This window comes from Gobius niger (assembly GCF_951799975.1).
Source record: "Gobius niger genome assembly, chromosome: 2".
NCBI classification, from domain to species: Eukaryota; Metazoa; Chordata; class Actinopteri; order Gobiiformes; family Gobiidae; genus Gobius; species Gobius niger.
This window is the reverse complement of record NC_136853.1, coordinates 461,990-481,409: the sequence shown is the minus strand read 5'-3', so window position 1 is coordinate 481,409 and position 19,420 is coordinate 461,990. Positions and strand designations below refer to the sequence as shown.

The window sequence follows — 19,420 nt, the reverse complement described above, 5'->3', positions numbered from 1 at the left end:
TTCCAGCTGATATTCCAGCTGATATTCCAGTTGATATTCCAGTTGATATTCCAGCTGATATTCCAGTTGATATTCCAGTTGATATTCCAGTTGATATTCCAGTTGATATTCCAGTTGATATTCCAGTTGATATTCCAGTTGATATTCCGGTTGATATTCCAGTTGATTACAAAGACCATGGAACAGGTTATTCCATGTAAACGTAGATTGCATTGATCACAGTGATACATGATGAAGCTAATCATTGAATCTGTGTGTTTGTATGTCTTCCCAGTATTTCCTCTTACCAGACCTTACCCAGGAACATGCCTAGTCACCGTAGCCAGATTGTGCCACGGTGCCCTGAGGGTTACCGCACTCTGCCTCGTAACAGCCTGCGGCCCGAGAGCGTCTGCGCCGCCGGCTCCACCGACAAGAGGAGGTCTATAAAGGACGACACCATGTGGCAGCTGTACGAGTGGCAGCAGAGGCAGGCCTTCTCCAGACTCAGCATGGCCCCGCCCACAGGTAAGCTATGGCCCCGCCCACTCCCTGTACAACCTAAGAGCAGCATAAACACTTAAACCTCTTATCCCCGCCTTAAACAAGGTAAATAAACTTCAAGCTTCCGTATATCGAATAGCTCGTCATCATCTCGCCGTCCCTCCTCGCTCTGTGATTGGTCCCAAATCCCTGTGAACATTTGGGCCATGGTCCCCAGGCTGCTGTGCAGTTCCAAATGATTCGACCGCAGCAGCACGGTGTTAGCCAGGTTACCCATAGGCCAGGGTAACACCTCATTTGAAAGCTAAGACCTAAGCTTTTTCATCACGTTTTTTTTCATCATGTTTTTGTCTTTTTTTTTGTCACTTTTTTTAGTCAAGTTTTTGTCACATTTTATCTTTTTTTTCGTCACGTTTTTTCATCACGTTTTTTTCACCACATTTTTGTCCATTTTTTTGTCACTTTTATTAGTCCCTTTTTTTCCGTCACGTTTTTTTGTCACAATTTTGAAAGTTTTTGTCACATTTTATCTTCTTTTTTTTTGTCACGTTTTTTCGTCACGTTTTTTCATCACGTTTTTTTGTCACATTTTATTGTTACGTTTTAGCCACTATTTTCATAAAGTTTTTTAGGTCATTTTTTTCATCACGTTTTAGATTTTTTTTGTCATATTTTTTGTCACTTTTTTAGTCAAGTTTTTGTCACATTTTATATATTTTTTTTGTTACGTTTTTGTCTTTGTTACATTTCTGTGGCTTCATCATAGTTACATTACACTATGGTAACTAAATGCGGCCAAAAGAAGGTGACATAGTACAAAATCGTGAAGAAAACTACAAAATGCAATGAAAACAAGAGAACAAAGACATAAGTTTAGATGAGTTTTGTAGGCCTTAGCTTTCAAATGGCCTACAGGCTGTAAGCCCTCAGGTCCAGAAGCATTCAGACTTAAAGCTGAACTGGGATAAAAGATGTCCCGTTGCGTTGCAGGCGTGGGTCACTACGGCACCCTGCCCAGCTCCAAGACCATGAGCCACCTGCGGGAGAACATGTCCACGCCCCTCCCGCCCTCCCCCTCCCACGGCTCGCTCTACAGCACCCTCCCCCCTCCGCGGCTGCAGGGGGCGCTGAGCCCCGGCAGCCCCCACTCCGAGCTGTCGTCGCCGGTGCTCAGAGACTCCACGCTCGGCCGGCAGAAGACGCTCCCGCTCAAGGTACCGTGTGGGGATGGTCGCGGCGCTTCAGCTGAGACGTGAACTTCTTCTTCTTTGTTTTGTAGGCGGGGCTATCTGAGCGCGTGTCGGCGGCCGGTCTCACTCCTCACGACATCACCCCACAGTCCCTCCAGGGGAAAACGGTAAGATCTCAGCTCCAGCAGCTCCAGCAGCTCCAGCAGCTCCAGCAGCTCCCTGATCCAGGAGACACGGTCCCCTTATAGGCTCCTTGAACACGTGGCACTGGCGGCTGACAGGGGTTTCTTTTGGGATTTTGTCGGTTATTAGTTTTGGATTCATGTTTTGTAGTTTTGGATTCATGTTTTGTAGTTTGGGATTCATGTTTTGTAGTTTTGGATTCATGTTTTGTAGTTTTGATTCATGTTTTGTAGATTTGGATTCATGTTTTGTAGTTTGGGATTCATGTTTTGTAGATTTGGATTCATGTTTTGTAGTTTGGGATTCATGTTTTGTAGTTTTGGATTCATGTTTTGTAGTTTTGATTCATGTTTTGTAGTTTTGGATTCATGTTTTGTAGTTTGGGATTCATGTTTTGTAGTTTTGATTCATGTTTTGTAGTTTGGGATTCATGTTTTGTAGTTTTGATTCATGTTTTGTAGTTTTGGATTCATGTTTTGTAGTTTTGATTCATGTTTTGTAGTTTGGGATTCATGTTTTGTAGTTTGGGATTCATGTTTTGTAGTTTTGGATTCATGTTTTGTTGTTTTGGATTCATGTTTTGTAGTTTGGGATTCATGTTTTGTAGTTTTGGATTCATGTTTTGTAGTTTGGGATTCATGTTTTGTAGTTTGGGATTCATGTTTTGTAGTTTTGGATTCATGTTTTGTTGTTTTGGATTCATGTTTTGTAGTTTTGGATTCATGTTTTGTAGTTTTGATTCATGTTTTGTAGTTTTGGATTCATGTTTTGTAGTTTGGGATTCATGTTTTGTAGTTTTGGATTCATGTTTTGTAGTTTGAGATTCATGTTTTGTAGTTTTGGATTCATGTTTTGTAGTTTTGGATTCATGTTTTGTAGTTTTGGATTCATGTTTTGTAGTTTGGGATTCATGTTTTGTAGTTTTGGATTCATGTTTTGTAGTTTGGGATTCATGTTTTGTAGTTTTGGATTCATGTTTTGTAGTTTGGGATTCATGTTTTGTAGTTTTGATTCATGTTTTGTAGTTTGGGATTCATGTTTTGTAGTTTGGGATTCATGTTTTGTAGTTTTGGATTCATGTTTTGTAGTTTGGGATTCATGTTTTGTAGTTTTGATTCATGTTTTGTAGTTTGGGATTCATGTTTTGTAGTTTTGATTCATGTTTTGTAGTTTTGGATTCATGTTTTGTAGTTTTGGATTCATGTTTTGTAGTTTTGATTCATGTTTTGTAGTTTTGGATTCATGTTTTGTAGTTTGGGATTCATGTTTTGTAGTTTTGGATTCATGTTTTGTAGTTTGGGATTCATGTTTGTAGTTGTGGATTCATGTTTTGTAGTTTGGGATTCATGTTTTGTAGTTTTGATTCATGTTTTGTAGTTTGGGATTCATGTTTTGTAGTTTGGGATTCATGTTTTGTAGTTTTGGATTCATGTTTTGTAGTTTTGGATTCATGTTTTGTAGTTTGGGATTCATGTTTTGTAGTTTTGATTCATGTTTTGTAGTTTTGGATTCATGTTTTGTAGTTTGGGATTCATGTTTTGTAGTTTGGGATTCATGTTTTGTAGTTTGGGATTCATGTTTTGTAGTTTGGGATTCATGTTTTGTAGTTTTGGATTCATGTTTTGTAGTTTTGGATTCATGTTTTGTAGTTTTGATTCATGTTTTGTAGTTTTGGATTCATGTTTTGTAGTTTTGGATTCATGTTTTGTAGTTTTGATTCATGTTTTGTAGATTTGGATTCATGTTTTGTAGATTTGGATTCATGTTTTGTAGTTTTGGATTCATGTTTTGTAGTTTTGGATTCATGTTTTGTAGTTTTGATTCATGTTTTGTAGTTTGGGATTCATGTTTTGTAGTTTTGGATTCATGTTTTGTAGTTTTGATTCATGTTTTGTAGTTTGGGATTCATGTTTTGTAGTTTGGGATTCATGTTTTGTAGATTTGGATTCATGTTTTGTAGTTTGGGATTCATGTTTTGTAGTTTGGGATTCATGTTTTGTAGTTTGGGATTCATGTTTTGTAGTTTTGGATTCATGTTTTGTAGTTTTGATTCATGTTTTGTAGTTTTGGATTCATGTTTTGTAGTTTGGGATTCATGTTTTGTAGTTTGGGATTCATGTTTTGTAGTTTGGGATTCATGTTTTGTAGTTTGGGATTCATGTTTTGTAGTTTGGGATTCATGTTTTGTAGTTTGGGATTCATGTTTTGTAGTTTTGGATTCATGTTTTGTAGTTTGGGATTCATGTTTTGTAGTTTGGGATTCATGTTTTGTAGTTTTGGATTCATGTTTTGTAGTTTTGATTCATGTTTTGTAGTTTTGGATTCATGTTTTGTAGTTTGGGATTCATGTTTTGTAGTTTGGGATTCATGTTTTGTAGTTTTGATTCATGTTTTGTAGTTTTGATTCATGTTTTGTAGTTTTGGATTCATGTTTTGTAGTTTTGATTCATGTTTTGTAGTTTTGGATTCATGTTTTGTAGTTTGGGATTCATGTTTTGTAGTTTAGGATTCATGTTTTGTAGTTTTGATTCATGTTTTGTAGTTTGGGATTCATGTTTTGTAGTTTTGATTCATGTTTTGTAGTTTGGGATTCATGTTTTGTAGTTTTGATTCATGTTTTGTAGTTTGGGATTCATGTTTTGTAGTTTTGGATTCATGTTTTGTAGTTTTGATTCATGTTTTGTAGTTTGGGATTCATGTTTTGTAGTTTGGGATTCATGTTTTGTAGTTTTGATTCATGTTTTGTAGTTTTGATTCATGTTTTGTAGTTTTGGATTCATGTTTTGTAGTTTGGGATTCATGTTTTGTAGTTTTGGATTCATGTTTTGTAGTTTGGGATTCATGTTTTGTAGTTTGGGATTCATGTTTTGTAGTTTTGGATTCATGTTTTGTAGTTTTGATTCATGTTTTGTAGTTTTGGATTCATGTTTTGTAGTTTTGGATTCATGTTTTGTAGTTTTGGATTCATGTTTTGTAGTTTTGGATTCATGTTTTGTAGTTTTGGATTCATGTTTTGTAGTTTTGATTCATGTTTTGTAGTTTTGGATTCATGTTTTGTAGTTTTGGATTCATGTTTTGTAGTTTGGGATTCATGTTTTGTAGTTTGGGATTCATGTTTTGTAGTTTGGGATTCATGTTTTGTAGTTTTGGATTCATGTTTTGTAGTTTGGGATTCATGTGTTGTCGTTCATATCCTCCTCTGGCCCCTTTTGTCCTTATATGGTGAAAGTCCGCAAACTGTTCCTGACATTGTCTTTGCAAGTACGGATTTTAAGAACTTTTAAGTTTCTGCTTTTTGTGGCGTCGGATTCACATCCAGTGGCCACGAAACCTCATCTTATAAGGGCTTAGTGATGGAGGAATGTTAAAACAAAGACAACACATACTTTAATATAGGGACTGGCTTCACCTTTTATTTGAATGGGGATAGAAACATTTACTAAAGGAGTGCCCCTTGAGATGTGCCGTGTTGGTTTCGAGGGTTTCCATAAACACAAAGCACAGATTACAGTTAAAGGGGCTAGATGCAAGTTAGCCATTTTATCTCACTACTGCCACCTCAGGCCACACGTGTAACTGCAGCTGCTACATTACGCTCGTGCATGACGGCACTTCAGACCCGACAGTGCAGGATTGTACAAAGGCTCAGGTAGTTCACTAGTCTTCTCAGGTAGTTAACTATAGGCTAGTCTTCTCAGGTAGTTAACTATGGGCTAGTTACCTATGGGCCAGTCTTCTCGGTTAGTTAACTATGGGCCAGTCTTCTCAGGTGGTTACCTATGGGTTAGTTAACTATGGGCCAGTCTTCTCAGGTGGTTAACGTTGTCCTGTGCTGTGTCAAGTCTTCTCGGTTAGTTCCCTATGGCCTAGTCTCCTCAGGTGGTTAACTATGGGTTAGTTCACTCTGGCCTAGTCTCCTCAGGTGGTTAACGTTGTCCTGTGCTGTGTCCAGTCTCCTCAGGTGGTTACCTATGGGCTAGTCTCCTCAGGTGGTTAACTATGGGCTAGTTGACCCTGGCCTAGTCTCCTCAGGTGGTTAACGTTGTCCTGTGCTGTGTCCAGTCTTCTCGGTTAGTTAACTCTGGGTTAGTCTTCTCAGGTAGTTAACTATGGGTTAGTTACCTATGGCCTAGTCTCCTCAGGTGGTTAACGTTGTCCTGTGCTGTGTCTAGTCTTCTCGGTTAGTTAACTATGGGCTAGTTACCTATGGGCCTGTCTTCTCGGTTAGTTAACTATGGGTTAGTTAACTCTGGCCTAGTCTCCTCAGGTGGTTAACGTTGTCCTGTGCTGTGTCTAGTCTTCTCGGTTAGTTAACTATGGGCTAGTTACCTATGGGCCTGTCTTCTCGGTTAGTTAACTATGGGTTAGTTAACTCTGGCCTAGTCTCCTCAGGTGGTTAACGTTGTCCTGTGCTGTGGCCAGTCTTCTCGGTTAGTTAACTATGGGTTAGTCTTCTCAGGTAGTTAACTATGGGTTAGTTAACTCTGGGCCAGTCTTCTCAGGTGGTTAACTATGGGTTAGTTACCTATGGCCTAGTCTCCTCAGGTAGTTAACGTTGTCCTGTGCTGTGTCTAGTCTTCTCGGTTAGTTAACTATGGGCTAGTTACCTATGGGCCTGTCTTCTCGGTTAGTTAACTATGGGTTAGTTAACTCTGGCCTAGTCTCCTCAGGTGGTTAACGTTGTCCTGTGCTGTGGCCAGTCTTCTCGGTTAGTTAACTATGGGCTAGTTACCTCTGGCCTAGTCTCCTCAGGTGGTTAACGTTGTCCTGTGCTGTGGCCAGTCTTCTCGGTTAGTTAACTATGGGCTAGTTACCTCTGGCCTAGTCTCCTCAGGTGGTTAACGTTGTCCTGTGCTGTGTCCAGTCTGAGGAGCTGACCTTACTGCTCATCAAGCTGCGGCGGCAGCAGGCCGAGCTCAGCAGCCTGCGTGAACACACTCTGGCCCAGCTGAGGGCCCTGGGCTCCGAGGGGCCCAACGCCAAGGTCAGAACCCATGAACGCAGCATGGTTCCCCACACGCCTCGGGCCATTACGGGGCCCAGAGCTGCCAACGCAATCAACTCAATACATTTATGTATATCAACCAATAACTATTACAACATCACTTTTCAATCAACATGCTCTGTTTTTGCATCAACAAATAAAGTCCTATCTAGGGATGGGCGGATCGATGCCAGAGTATCGATATATCGATACCTGGTTTAGGTTCTGTTTGTCATTTAAGCACTATTTAAAATGTGTTCATGTATTTAATTTGACATTAGTATCGTTTAATTAACCAGTTAAAGTAATATAATTTTAATTGACCAGTTAATTATATAAAATAACCAGTTTTAGAAATGCATATTGATTGGAACACATTCACCCATATGAAATGACCAGGATCGGTATCGACAAAAATGACCCCAAAAGTATCGGTATCGTATCGATTCCAAAAAATGTGGTATCGCCCATCCCTGGTCCTATCATTATTATGTGTTTCGTAAATGCTGAAGTAAAAATGTATATAATAGTTAATAATCTTCTTTTTGATCAAATAAAAATGAACACATTTCCATCTGATTTATTAAAAATATATATTGATATATCGGCGAACAATTATTAAAATATCACTTTTCAATAAAACATGCTCCATTTTTGGATTAACATTAACAAATAAAGTCCTAGCATTACTTTGTGTTTCCTAAATGCTAAAGTAAAAATTGACATAATAGTTAATAAAGTTATTTTTGTTAAAATAAAAATAAGTAACACATTTCCATCTGAATTAATGCATTCATTCATTTATTTCTTCAATATTTTTTAGTTTATTTATTCAGGACAATGTGCAGCTACATTAAAGCGATGTCTGCACCAGATTTAGCATCATGCTAGTTTCCATCTGAAGACGTCCACAATTAAAATGATGAAGATTACAGTTAACTAATACAATATAAAGAGGTGGTTTACAAAGAAGGTGCAATATACAAATACAAATGACCAGTTTGTGCAATGTCAGCGAGTCGCAATGTATAAAGTACGGAAAATATATAAAGTGCAACAGTATTTATTTATTTATTAGGAATTTAAATGTAATTTCATTTGCATGTGGTGAGAGAAACCGACGTCAGGCGTAAAAATAAAGTGTTGACGGAAACTAAAAGTGATAGTACATAAATGAAAGAATAAATGAATAATGTTGATGTTGACTGAAAACTAGCTTGTTGATTGATTGTTTTTAGTGATATTTTAATAATTATTGTCCATAAAAGTGTTTAAATGTACTGATTGGTTGATGGTGTTTAAATGCACTGATTGGTTGATGCTTTGGCAGGGCTGCTCCCACAGACCATGGTGCTTAATGTGTTTCAGTGTTTGGGAAACGCTCATGAGGTCACAGCGCATGTTCATGTCCACAGTTCAGGCTGGGCAGATGTGGCTCCTCCTGCAGCTTTGTGTGGGGGGGCTGTGGGGTGGGGGGGCTGTGGGGGTGTGTGGGGGGGCTGTGTGGGGGCTGTGTGTGCATGGCGTCTGGAGAAACTGCCACATCTCTGTCAAAACCCAAACATTTCCTGACGGTTCTCCAGACGTGTGGCCACTTTCTCCTGGTGTGTTCCGTGTTGTGGAGGCTCCGATGCTGGTGGAGGCGTGTGCTGCATGCGTGTGCATGTGTGAGGAAGCACTGATGCATTTACAGGCGTGTGCGGCTCAACATGCTACATGGAGGCGTGTGGATATGCAGCATGTTCAGCACTGGTATGGTTCAGTTTCAGAGGCCGGGATCGGGTCGCTGCGTAACATGCATCAACTACAGGATTGCTGATCTTTGTTTTTTCGTTGTAGACAGTTCAAGCTGTAAGAACATCTTCATTTCTTTGAGTAATAAAACCGCATTTTGCAATAACTTATAATTAGGGATGATGCCACATGTTTGTGCTCGTACCCCGACATCAGAAGCCCCTGCCGTGTGTCCGGCGCCCCTACAGGAGCAGCCCCACTGAGGAGAGGAAACAACAACAAACTGTGTTCATTTCATCGACTGAAATATTTAGTCTTCATTTTAGTCAAAGTGATATTTTTAACGACTAAAATTGGACTGAAACTAAATTAAAAGTTTCTCATGAGACTAAAACTGTGACTAAAATGTCCAGATATTTTAGTCTAGACTAAAATGAGACTAAATAAAAAGTAAAAGGAGAGACTAAAATCATCCAAACTTGTATTGAGCGTCTGAAAGAGCCTCAGATCATGTTTAAAGGATCAGCTCTGAGCTTTGTTCATGTGGAGCAGAAACATGAAGCAGAGGAACAACATTAAACATGATTAGAATCAATATTATAAAAGCAAAGTCCACTAAAATAGTCTGAAATTTAGTCGACTAAAACTAGACTAAAACTGAAAAGATTTGTTCGACTAAATCTATACTAAAATTACATTACATTTTAGCCAAAAGACTAAAACTAAATTATAATATGTTGTCAAAATCAACACTGGAATAGTTCAGTGTAAATCCAATAATCCACATAGAGCTGACTTTATTACAGACGACTCTCCCTAAACCAGAGTCTGAGTGGATTAACCAGAGCTACATGTTAGAGCTGCAGCGTCTGCAGAGTTTACAACAGACAGGCTAATGATGCTAATGATGCTAATGATGCTAATGATGCTAATGATGCTAATGATGCTAATGATGCTAGTGATGCTAATGATGCTAATGATGCTAATGTTGCTAATGTTGCTAATGTTGCTAATGTTGCTAATGTTGCTTGCAGTGATTTTTATCACAAAATGAGTTGAGAGTTTATCACAAAATGCGGTTTTATTGCACAGTGAATAAAGTGTGTTTTACATTCTGAACAGTTTTTACCAGGGCTGGGCACCGTTGAGCCATATCAGTTTGTATCTTATCTTATCTTTGCTACTGAACAGTTTTGATGCTGTTGGTCGTCAAAATGTAAAGAAATGTTGGGCAAAATGGGGAAAATATTATAAAAAATTGGGCAAAATTTTTGAAAAATTGGGGGGAAAGTGTAGTAATATTTGGAAGAAATTTCTGGGGAAAAACATCTGAAAGCTTTCTCTGTTTCTTGGTTGTTTCACCTCAAACACATGATACAAATGTAAAACAAATGGAAGGAAAAGGAACACGTGAACAGTACCCAGCCCTCGTTAGTCTTCCAGCCACTCGCCGCTGTCATAGAGCGGGAAGTCGACTTTATTTAAGACCGACCAAAGCCAGGGTGTCAGTATCTCTCTCTGTCCTCTGTCCTCTGTCCTGCTGCCGTCTCTGAGCAGACCGACGTCCTCTCTCACCATCTGCAGAGGAGCCTGCGCTACCTGGACAGCCAGGTGAGGACACACTTTCTCTGCTTCTTTCATCTGCAGTCCATAGGAACAGGGATGACCTTCAGGGATGACCTTCAGGGATGACCTTCAGGGATGACCTTCAGGGATGACCCTCAAGGATGACCTTCAGGGATGACTCTGACTTCACACTTGTAGATGAATCATGAATGGAGCTGTGACCTGTTTGGAAGCTTCATGTTTCAGGAGCTACAGATCAGTCCTAAACATCGTGATGTCTATGTTCTTACAGCCAGACCTGTGTTCTTTCATACCTGACAGTTCCGGCCGAGCAAAGGCCTGCTGGGTCATCGGGGGAGTCGGGACGTTTTTGGGCCACCAGAAAAAAAAAAAAGAATCTATTAATAATGGACTCTGACAGTTGTGCTATTTCAGGCCCAAAGCTTTAACCGCAGCTGGAGCCTGAGCGGCTGTTTCAGAAACAAAGTCACACACGCGGTTTTCGCTTCATGTAGATCAGATGATGACTGAGGGGCGGAGCTCGTAGTTCAGGGTGTCTTTTGGGACGGAGCGGATTGGATCTCACTCTGGTCTGTCTCTCCCTGTCCCGGGGTCAGGGTTGGGTCAGGGTTGGGTCAGGGGTCTTTGGATCTCACTCTGGTCTGTCTCTCCTTGTCCCGGGGTCAGGGTTGGGTCAGGGTTGGGTCAGGGTCAGGGTTGGGTCAGGGCTCTGGATCTCACTCGTGTCTGTCTCTCCTTGTCTCGCGCTGCCCTAGAAAAAGGACAACGAGCCCCTGATCTTCATGATCCACACAATGATCGAAAACTCTGCCCCGCGGCCTCAGCTCTACCAGCACGTAAGCCCCGCCCACGCCCGCTCATAGACCCCGCCCCCATCAGCCCCCATCAGCCCCACCCTCCTCCACCTGTGAGACGCTTCTGTGACGTCTCTGCAGTGTCTCCGAGACCATCTCACGTCTGTCCCTCATCTGTGGCTCAGACCCTCTGACCACCTGAACCATTCTGTCCTCTGGCCATTACATAGGTCCTCATTTGAAAGCTAAGACCACAAAACTCATCTTTTTCCTCGCATTGTTGCTGTGTCACCTTTTTTATGTTTTTTTAATGTTTTACATTTTTGTTAAATTTTTGTCACATTTTTGTCATTTTTTGTTAAATTTTTGTCGCATTTTTGTCACATTTTTGTTGAACTTTTGTCACATTTTTTGTTGAACTTTTGTTGAATTTTTGTCACATTTTTGTCACATTTTTGTCACATTTTTGTTGAACTTTTGTCACATTTTTTGTTGAACTTTTGTCATTTTTTTGTTGAATTTTTGTCACATTTTTGTCACATTTTTGTTGATTTTTTGTTGATTTTTTGACATTTTTTGTTGAATTTTTGTCATTTTTTTGTAGATTTTTTGTTGAATTTTTGTTGAATTTTTGTCACATTTTTGTCACATTTTTGTTGATTTTTTGTCATTTTTTGTTGAATTTTTGTCACATTTTTGTTGATTTTTTGTCATTTTTTGTTGAATTTTTGTTGAATTTTTGTTGAATTTTTGTCACATTTTTGTCACATTTTTGTCACATTTTTGTTGAACTTTTGTCACATTTTTGTCACATTTTTGTCACATTTTTGTTGATTTTTTGTCATTTTTTGTTGAATTTTTGTCATTTTTTTGTTGAATTTTTGTTGAATTTTTGTCATTTTTTTGTTGATTTTTTGTTGAACTTTTGTCACATTTTTGTTGAACTTTTGTCACATTTTTGTTGATTTTTTGTCATTTTTTGTTGAATTTTTGTCATTTTTTTGTTGAATTTTTGTTGAATTTTTGTCATTTTTTTGTTGAATTTTTGTTGAACTTTTGTCACATTTTTGTTGAACTTTTGTCACATTTTTGTTGATTTTTTGTCATTTTTTGTTGAATTTTTGTCATTTTTTGTTGAATTTTTGTCATTTTTTTGTTGATTTTTTGTTGAATTTTTGTTGAATTTTTGTCACATTTTTGTTGATTTTTTGTCATTTTTTGTTGAATTTTTGTCACATTTTTGTAGATTTTTTGTCATTTTTTGTTGAATTTTTGTCATTTTTTTGTTGATTTTTTGTTGAATTTTTGTTGAATTTTTGTCATTTTTTTGTTGATTTTTTGTTGAACTTTTGTCACATTTTTGTTGATTTTTTGTCATTTTTTGTTGAATTTTTGTCATTTTTTGTTGAATTTTTGTCATTTTTTTGTTGATTTTTTGTTGAATTTTTGTTGAATTTTTGTCACATTTTTGTTGATTTTTTGTCATTTTTTGTTGAATTTTTGTCATTTTTTTGTTGATTTTTTGTTGAATTTTTGTTGAATTTTTGTCACATTTTTGTTGATTTTTTGTCATTTTTTGTTGAATTTTTGTCACATTTTTGTAGATTTTTTGTCATTTTTTGTTGAATTTTTGTCATTTTTTTGTTGATTTTTTGTTGAATTTTTGTTGAATTTTTGTCATTTTTTTGTTGAATTTTTGTTGAATTTTTGTCATTTTTTTGTTGATTTTTTGTTGAACTTTTGTCACATTTTTGTTGATTTTTTGTCATTTTTTGTTGAATTTTTGTCATTTTTTGTTGAATTTTTGTCATTTTTTTGTTGATTTTTTGTTGAATTTTTGTTGAATTTTTGTCACATTTTTGTTGATTTTTTGTCATTTTTTGTTGAATTTTTGTCACATTTTTGTTGATTTTTTGTCATTTTTTGTTGAATTTTTGTCATTTTTTTGTTGAATTTTTGTTGAATTTTTGTTGAATTTTTGTCACATTTTTGTCACATTTTTGTTGAACTTTTGTCACATTTTTGTTGATTTTTTGTCTTTTTTTGTTGAATTTTTGTCATTTTTTTGTTGAATTTTTGTTGAATTTTTGTCATTTTTTTGTTGAATTTTTGTTGAACTTTTGTCACATTTTTGTTGAACTTTTGTCACATTTTTGTTGATTTTTTGTCATTTTTTGTTGAATTTTTGTCATTTTTTTGTTGAATTTTTGTCACATTTTTGTCACATTTTTTTTTGTCACATTTTTGTTGAACTTTTGTCACATGTTTGTTGCGTTTACATCCTTGTTTTCTTCTCCTTTTTTGTGGCTGTTTTGGTGCTTCTTTCCCAAGAAGCTTTTTGATTTGGGTAAAGCCGAACTGGAGAAAATGGGATCCGCTCAGGTGGGAGTTAAGAGGTTAAAACCCGTCACTGTTGTTTTTCAGATCATCCCTGAGAAGCTGAAGATCCCGACCAGCGAAGAGGAACCCGACATCGACGTAAGACACGCCTTTTCAGATCATCTAGTCCACACGTTCTTCATCCCACACTGCCCTCAGCTCCTTCAGATCATCTAGTCCTCACTTCATCCCACACTGCCCTCAGCTCCTTCAGAACATCTAGTCTATACTTCATCCCACACTGCCCTCAGCTCCTTCAGATCATCTAGTCTACACTTCATCCCACACTGCCCTCAGCTCCTTCAGAACATCTAGTCTTTACTTCATCCCACACTGCCCTCAGCTCCTTCAGATCATCTAGTCTATACTTCATCCCACACTGCCCTCAGCTCCTTCAGATCATCTAGTCTATACTTCATCCCACACTGCCCTCAGCTCCTTCAGATCATCTCGTCCACACTTCATCCCACACTGCCCTCAGCTCCTTCAGATCATCTCGTCCACACTTCATCCCACACTGCCCTCAGCTCCTTCAGATCATCTCGTCCTCACGTCCTTCAGCTCCTCCTCCTGGTGTTTCCAGACGAAGCTGAGCCGGCTGTGTGAGCAGGACAAGGTGGTGCGGACGCAGGAGGAGAAGGTGCAGCAGCTCCACCGAGAGAAGGTAGATGAAGCTCTGCAGCTCCCTCAGGCAGCGTCAGGCCCGGGGGCCAAACCCGGCCCTCCAGCGCCGAACCTCTGGCCCTCAAGACGATTTTGAGAAACATTATGTCACAAAGCAGAAAGTGCTTTAACCCCTTAACTCCCACCTGAACCGAGCATGTTTTCTCCAGTTTGGCTTTACCCCAATCCAAAAGCTTCTGGGAAAAAGGTGGGGAAATAGAGACAGAACTGAGACGAAAACAAGGATGAAAATGTGACAAAAAAGTGACAAAAAATGTGACAAATAATGACAAAAAAAGACAAAAAAAAGACGAAAAAATGACGAAAAAATGACGAAAACATGACAAAGAATTGACAAAAAAATGACAAAAAATCTGACAAAAATGTGACAAAAAAAGACGAAAAAATGACAAAAATGTGACAAAAAATGTGACAAAAAATTGACAAAAAATAACAAAAAAATAACAAAAAAAAGACAAAAAATGACGAAAAAAAGATGAAAAAATGACAAAAAATTGACAAAAAATAACAAAAAAATAACAAAAAAATAACAAAAAATGACGAAAAAATGACAAAAAAGCTACAAAATGAGTTGAATACTTCCATTGTAGCTTTGAATGGATGAATGGATCTTTTTCCTCTGCTGACGTGAGGAAAAAGATCCATTCAGATGAGTTTTGTAGGTCTTAGCTTTCAAATGAGTTGTTACACTGGCCTACAGGATTTGGGTGAAGCGGTTCAGGCGGGAGTTAAGAGGTTAACATTTTCAGGGTTAAATGGGAGAAATACTGTTAATGAACCCAATGAGGTCATATCATGAACGACTCTGGTAGAAAGAGCACTGGAAAAATAATAATGATTTTAGGGAAAAAACGACAGAAAACGACTTGAATTAAGAGATTTAATCTAAAGTCTGAGTAGATTTGGTCTGTTCTTAGATCAGATTAAACCTCTTAACTCCCGCCTGAACCCAGAGGAGCTTTTTCCTCACGTCATCAGGTTTTTTTTTCCATCATTTTTTTGTTGGCTCTTCAACTCATTTTTATCACATTTTTGTCATTTTTTTGTCAATTTTTCGTCACTTTTTTGTCACATTTCCATCATTGTTTTCGTCTCAGTTTTGTCGCTATTTTCTCACCTTTTTTCCAGAAGCTTTTGGATTGGGTTAAAGCCAAACTGGAGAAAACGTGCTCGGTTCAGGCGGGAGTTAAGGGGTTAAACATCTTGTCACCAATGGAACAAGTCACTATTCTCTTAACTCAGATTATATTGCATAATTTCAAGTAAAAACAAATCTTTTAAAGGTAGAAGTTCCTTTGTGTGATTTCAGTGGGTTTTGTGCTCGTTCCACTGACATCAGCCTTTGCATCTTTAATTTAGATTAGTCCAAACAGACTCAAATTCAACATAAAGAACCTTTATTTAAGTCATTTATCTCATTTAAGAAGGTCGTTTTCTACTGCTTTACTTTGGCCTGAGTATTTAAAATGTTGTCCCGCCCTTGTGTTCCCGCCCTTTGTGAAACTCCTCCCCTGTGACCTGCAGCACACCCTGGAGACGGCGCTGCTCTCGGCCAGTCAGGAGCTGAGCGAGCACAGCCACCACACGGCCCACACCCAGAGCCTGCTGCAGCAGCGGGACGTCCTGCAGGGGGGGCTGCTGAGCACGTGCCGAGAGCTCAACAGGACCACGCAGGTCAGAGCCGCCTCCGCTGCGTTTAGGCTCAGGTTTATCTGTACTGTAAGTTCTGCTGATGTTCCAGGAGCTGCTGGGGTCCAGGCAGGAGTACCAGCGGCTGGAGGCGGACGTGGGCCAGGCCAAGGCCAGACTCCTGCAGCAGCTGGAGGCCCTGGGCAGCCCTCAGGTGAGAGCGCACACGGGTAACCGGGGTCATGTACACTGTCCTGACTTTGATGCAAAGGTGTAGACAGACGGCGTTTGGGTTGTTGAGCTGCATAAGGAGAGCTTCTCGATTGTCCAACGTGAGAACGAAACGAAACCACTGCCCAGTCAGTGCATCAGAGCTAATCAGAGCTACTGTTACCGAGAGGAACCACATTCTACTCCATATTATCGTTTATCGTGATATTTTCGCTACATCGTCCTCAAAGCGATGTATCATCCCCTCTGAGCTGAACAGCCCCCGTTACTGTGTGTGCAGACGGAGCCCCCGAGTCAGAGACACATCCAGATCCAGAAGGAGCTGTGGAGAATCCAGGACGTGATGGAGGCTCTGGCCAAGAACAAGCCCCAGCCTCCGCCCGGCGACGGTACAGGAGGTTCCTCACATCAGGGCCACTTCTGCTGCTCTTTCTCAAACCGGACTTTAATATGTGTCGTCTCAGGCCAGACAACAGAACCATCATCTGCAGAGTCGAGAAACCGGTGGAAAACAAGGAAGACATAATGAAATATATTAGTCATAAAAAAATGAAAAATTGAGGGAAAAAAATATGTTATTTGATTTGAAACAACTGAAATATTCACATCATTATTACTCAACAGTTTAGTTCACAGCTTGTTCTCTGTCGCCTCTGATCGTCACTAACCTGATCTGATTCAAACGTGTCAGAATTACGCATTTTAGATCATCCGAGACACAGAAAACACCTTTGATTGTTCTGCAGTAACCATAGCAACGGGCATGACGCGTTTACTACAAATTCAATATGGCGGCGTCTCTAACGACTAGGGCTGAAACAACCAATCGATGACTACAATAGTTGTCAACTATTGTAGTCATCGATTAATGGTTTTCTAGTAAACACAGACTAAAGTAGAGCAAAAAAGACACGACAATTCTGTATTTTGGATGAAAACCTGCTTTGTTTTTAAAGTGAGGGTTTGTACATTGTATAGTTCATAAATATCTGTCTTTGCCTCGTCCAATCAGAAAGCAGAATTAGCACAAAGAGCCTCCTACAAACGTTTACTTTAAGTTTCCTCCATCAGCATGTCCTCAAGCGCCGCCACTTTAGCGTCATGTGGTCAAACACCTTTCACAGCCAAGCGATTAATCGTGAAAATAATCGGTCGATAAATCGATTATCAAAATAATGGTTAGCTGCAGCCCTGCTAACGACACTTGAGGATGAGCTTTAACCTCTACTTTAATGCTACACATGTTATGGAGTGAATGGACTTTCCACAGCCTTCACTTCTACACGGATGATTCACAAAGGTCTTAACTCACCCCCGTCTGCTTTATGTGAGACTCAAGAGCATTTAACCCCGAGGGGAAAACCAGACCTTTTTCTGGTCAGGGATTTTGGAGATTAGCAGAGATTGTCCAGAAGAGGGAGCGTGACGGAAAAATGTCCTTGAAAATCAAAGAAAATGACCTTGAAAGTTATTTTGGAAGTAAAGAGTGGGAGCCCTGGCCTTGCTTGTGTTACCGGTGCGCCCCCTTGTGACACTCCATGGTACAGCACAAGCACTTAGCTGATAGACACTATTATTAAAGCATCATGTGGGGTGCATCTTTTTAGTTACGTACCTTTTTGAATAGCCCATTGTAGCTTTTATAGCATTTTAACTTCTATGCTCCGCACATTTACACCAAGAAAAACACCCATGATTCCAAAGGGCTTACACGATACTGGATATTTCCCCACACTCTTCAATACAGTTTGTTTGTGGTTATGTAATGTGTTGTAAAGAATCATCAGCGTTCTCTCTGGACTCTCTCAGGTTTCCCGAGCTCCAAACCCCTCTCCAGCATCAACAAAAACGAGGTAAGTCCCATCAAACTAACGCAAAACCACCAAGGTCATGGTCAGTCCGGCTCTGAAGCCTAAAGTGAGCCCCATGAGAGCCTGTATGACGACTTTAAGAGCCCGTGTTCTCCCCCAGGACGGCACTGACTGTCCTGCGTTACCATGGAGATCAACCACACTCACCGTGAACAAACCTGGACTTCACAGTGTTCTCTGTCGGCACAAAACGAGCAAAGATGGAGGGATTTTAGCGAGGGATGCTCCGATATCCCATACTTGTATTGGATATCGGAGCCGATGCCAGTGTCGGTTGTTACAATTTCCAAAAAGAAAACCAACAATCTTAACACTTCAGGCTGCTTAGAGCTGTAAGTGAACACTGCATTGTGTGACGATGTAACAGTGACACCTGCTGGACACGACTGGAATGGCATTAAGACGAGACGATGGAAATGGTAGATTTGACTTGACCTGGCTACATTTAAGGCGTTTGACACGATGTAAAAACAAAGTGCTTACAGTATATTTATATCTAACAGAACCTTCTGTGTTGATGTCGGGGGGTTTCCCTCTAACCCCCCCTCAGTCCGCTCCCCTCTCCGCCGCCAGGCCTCCTCGGGTTGTTGTTCACGCTGTTGTTGCCGTTTAACAGAGCGTGCCCGCGTTGCCGCCGCAGGAGGGTGAGTCCGCGGCCCCGCGCCCGCCCCTGGTGCCCCCTCGCCCGCCCCTGCCCCACCACTACCCCCACACCCCGAGCGCAGCCGGGTCCCGCAGCGGAGCGCCGAGCGTAAGAGCTCCCGAACGCCGTCCCGTCCATCTCACATCGTCACCCGCCATAGTCTCTCATTTCCATGTTCACCGCCTCATGTAGAGCAGCACCCTGACATGTAGAGCAGCACCCTGACATGTAGAGCAGCACCCTGACATGTAGAGCAGCACCCTGACATGTAGAACACCCTGACATGTAGAGCAGCACCCTGACATGTAGAGCAGCACCCTGACATGTAGAGCAGCACCCTGACATGTAGAGCAGCACCCTGACATGTAGAGCAGCACCCTGACATGTAGAGCAGCACCCTGACATGTAGAGCACCCTGACATGTAGAGCTGCACCCTGACATGTAGAGCTGGGCACCCTGACATGTAGAGCACCCTGACATGTAGAGCAGCACCCTGACATGTAGAGCACCCTGACATGTAGAGCAGCACCCTGACATGTAGAGCAGCACCCTGACATGTAGAGCAGCACCCTGACATGTAGAGCAGCACCCTGACATGTAGAGCAGCACCCTGACATGTAGAGCACCCTGACATGTAGAGCAGCACCCTGACATGTAGAGCAGCACCCTGACATGTAGAGCAGCACCCTGACATGTAGAGCTGGGCACCCTGACATGTAGAGCAGCACCCTGACATGTAGAGCAGCACCCTGACATGTAGAGCAGCACCCTGACATGTAGAGCAGCACCCTGACATGTAGAGCAGCACCCTGACATGTAGAGCACCCTGACATGTAGAGCAGCACCCTGACATGTAGAGCACCCTGACATGTAGAGCAGCACCCTGACATGTAGAGCACCCTGACATGTAGAGCAGCACCCTGACATGTAGAGCAGCACCCTGACATGTAGAGCAGCACCCTGACATGTAGAGCAGCACCCTGACATGTAGAGCAGCACCCTGACATGTAGAGCAGCACCCTGACAT

At 40.5% G+C, this 19,420-nt stretch overlaps 1 protein-coding gene across 4 annotated transcripts in view; it reads left to right on the top strand.

The window, feature by feature from the left end:
* Nucleotides 1–19,420, top strand: part of LOC306959518 (pleckstrin homology domain-containing family A member 5-like) — a 51,170-nt gene that overhangs the window by 22,326 nt on the left and 9,424 nt on the right. Inside the window, exons 11-23 of one of the 4 annotated variants that reach the window (XM_079551643.1) lie at nt 275–507; nt 1,474–1,697; nt 1,763–1,840; nt 6,721–6,840; nt 10,132–10,185; nt 10,917–10,997; nt 13,380–13,433; nt 13,918–13,998; nt 15,543–15,692; nt 15,760–15,861; nt 16,159–16,276; nt 17,688–17,731; nt 18,366–18,500. In XM_079551643.1, the coding sequence (XP_079407769.1) occupies nt 275–507; nt 1,474–1,697; nt 1,763–1,840; nt 6,721–6,840; nt 10,132–10,185; nt 10,917–10,997; nt 13,380–13,433; nt 13,918–13,998; nt 15,543–15,692; nt 15,760–15,861; nt 16,159–16,276; nt 17,688–17,731; nt 18,366–18,500 (1,474 nt within the window). The remainder of the gene's footprint in view (nt 1–274; nt 508–1,473; nt 1,698–1,762; nt 1,841–6,720; nt 6,841–10,131; nt 10,186–10,916; nt 10,998–13,379; nt 13,434–13,917; nt 13,999–15,542; nt 15,693–15,759; nt 15,862–16,158; nt 16,277–17,687; nt 17,732–18,365; nt 18,501–19,420) is intronic. The other 3 variants (XM_079551644.1, XM_079551645.1, XM_079551646.1) reach the window with 3 other exon arrangements.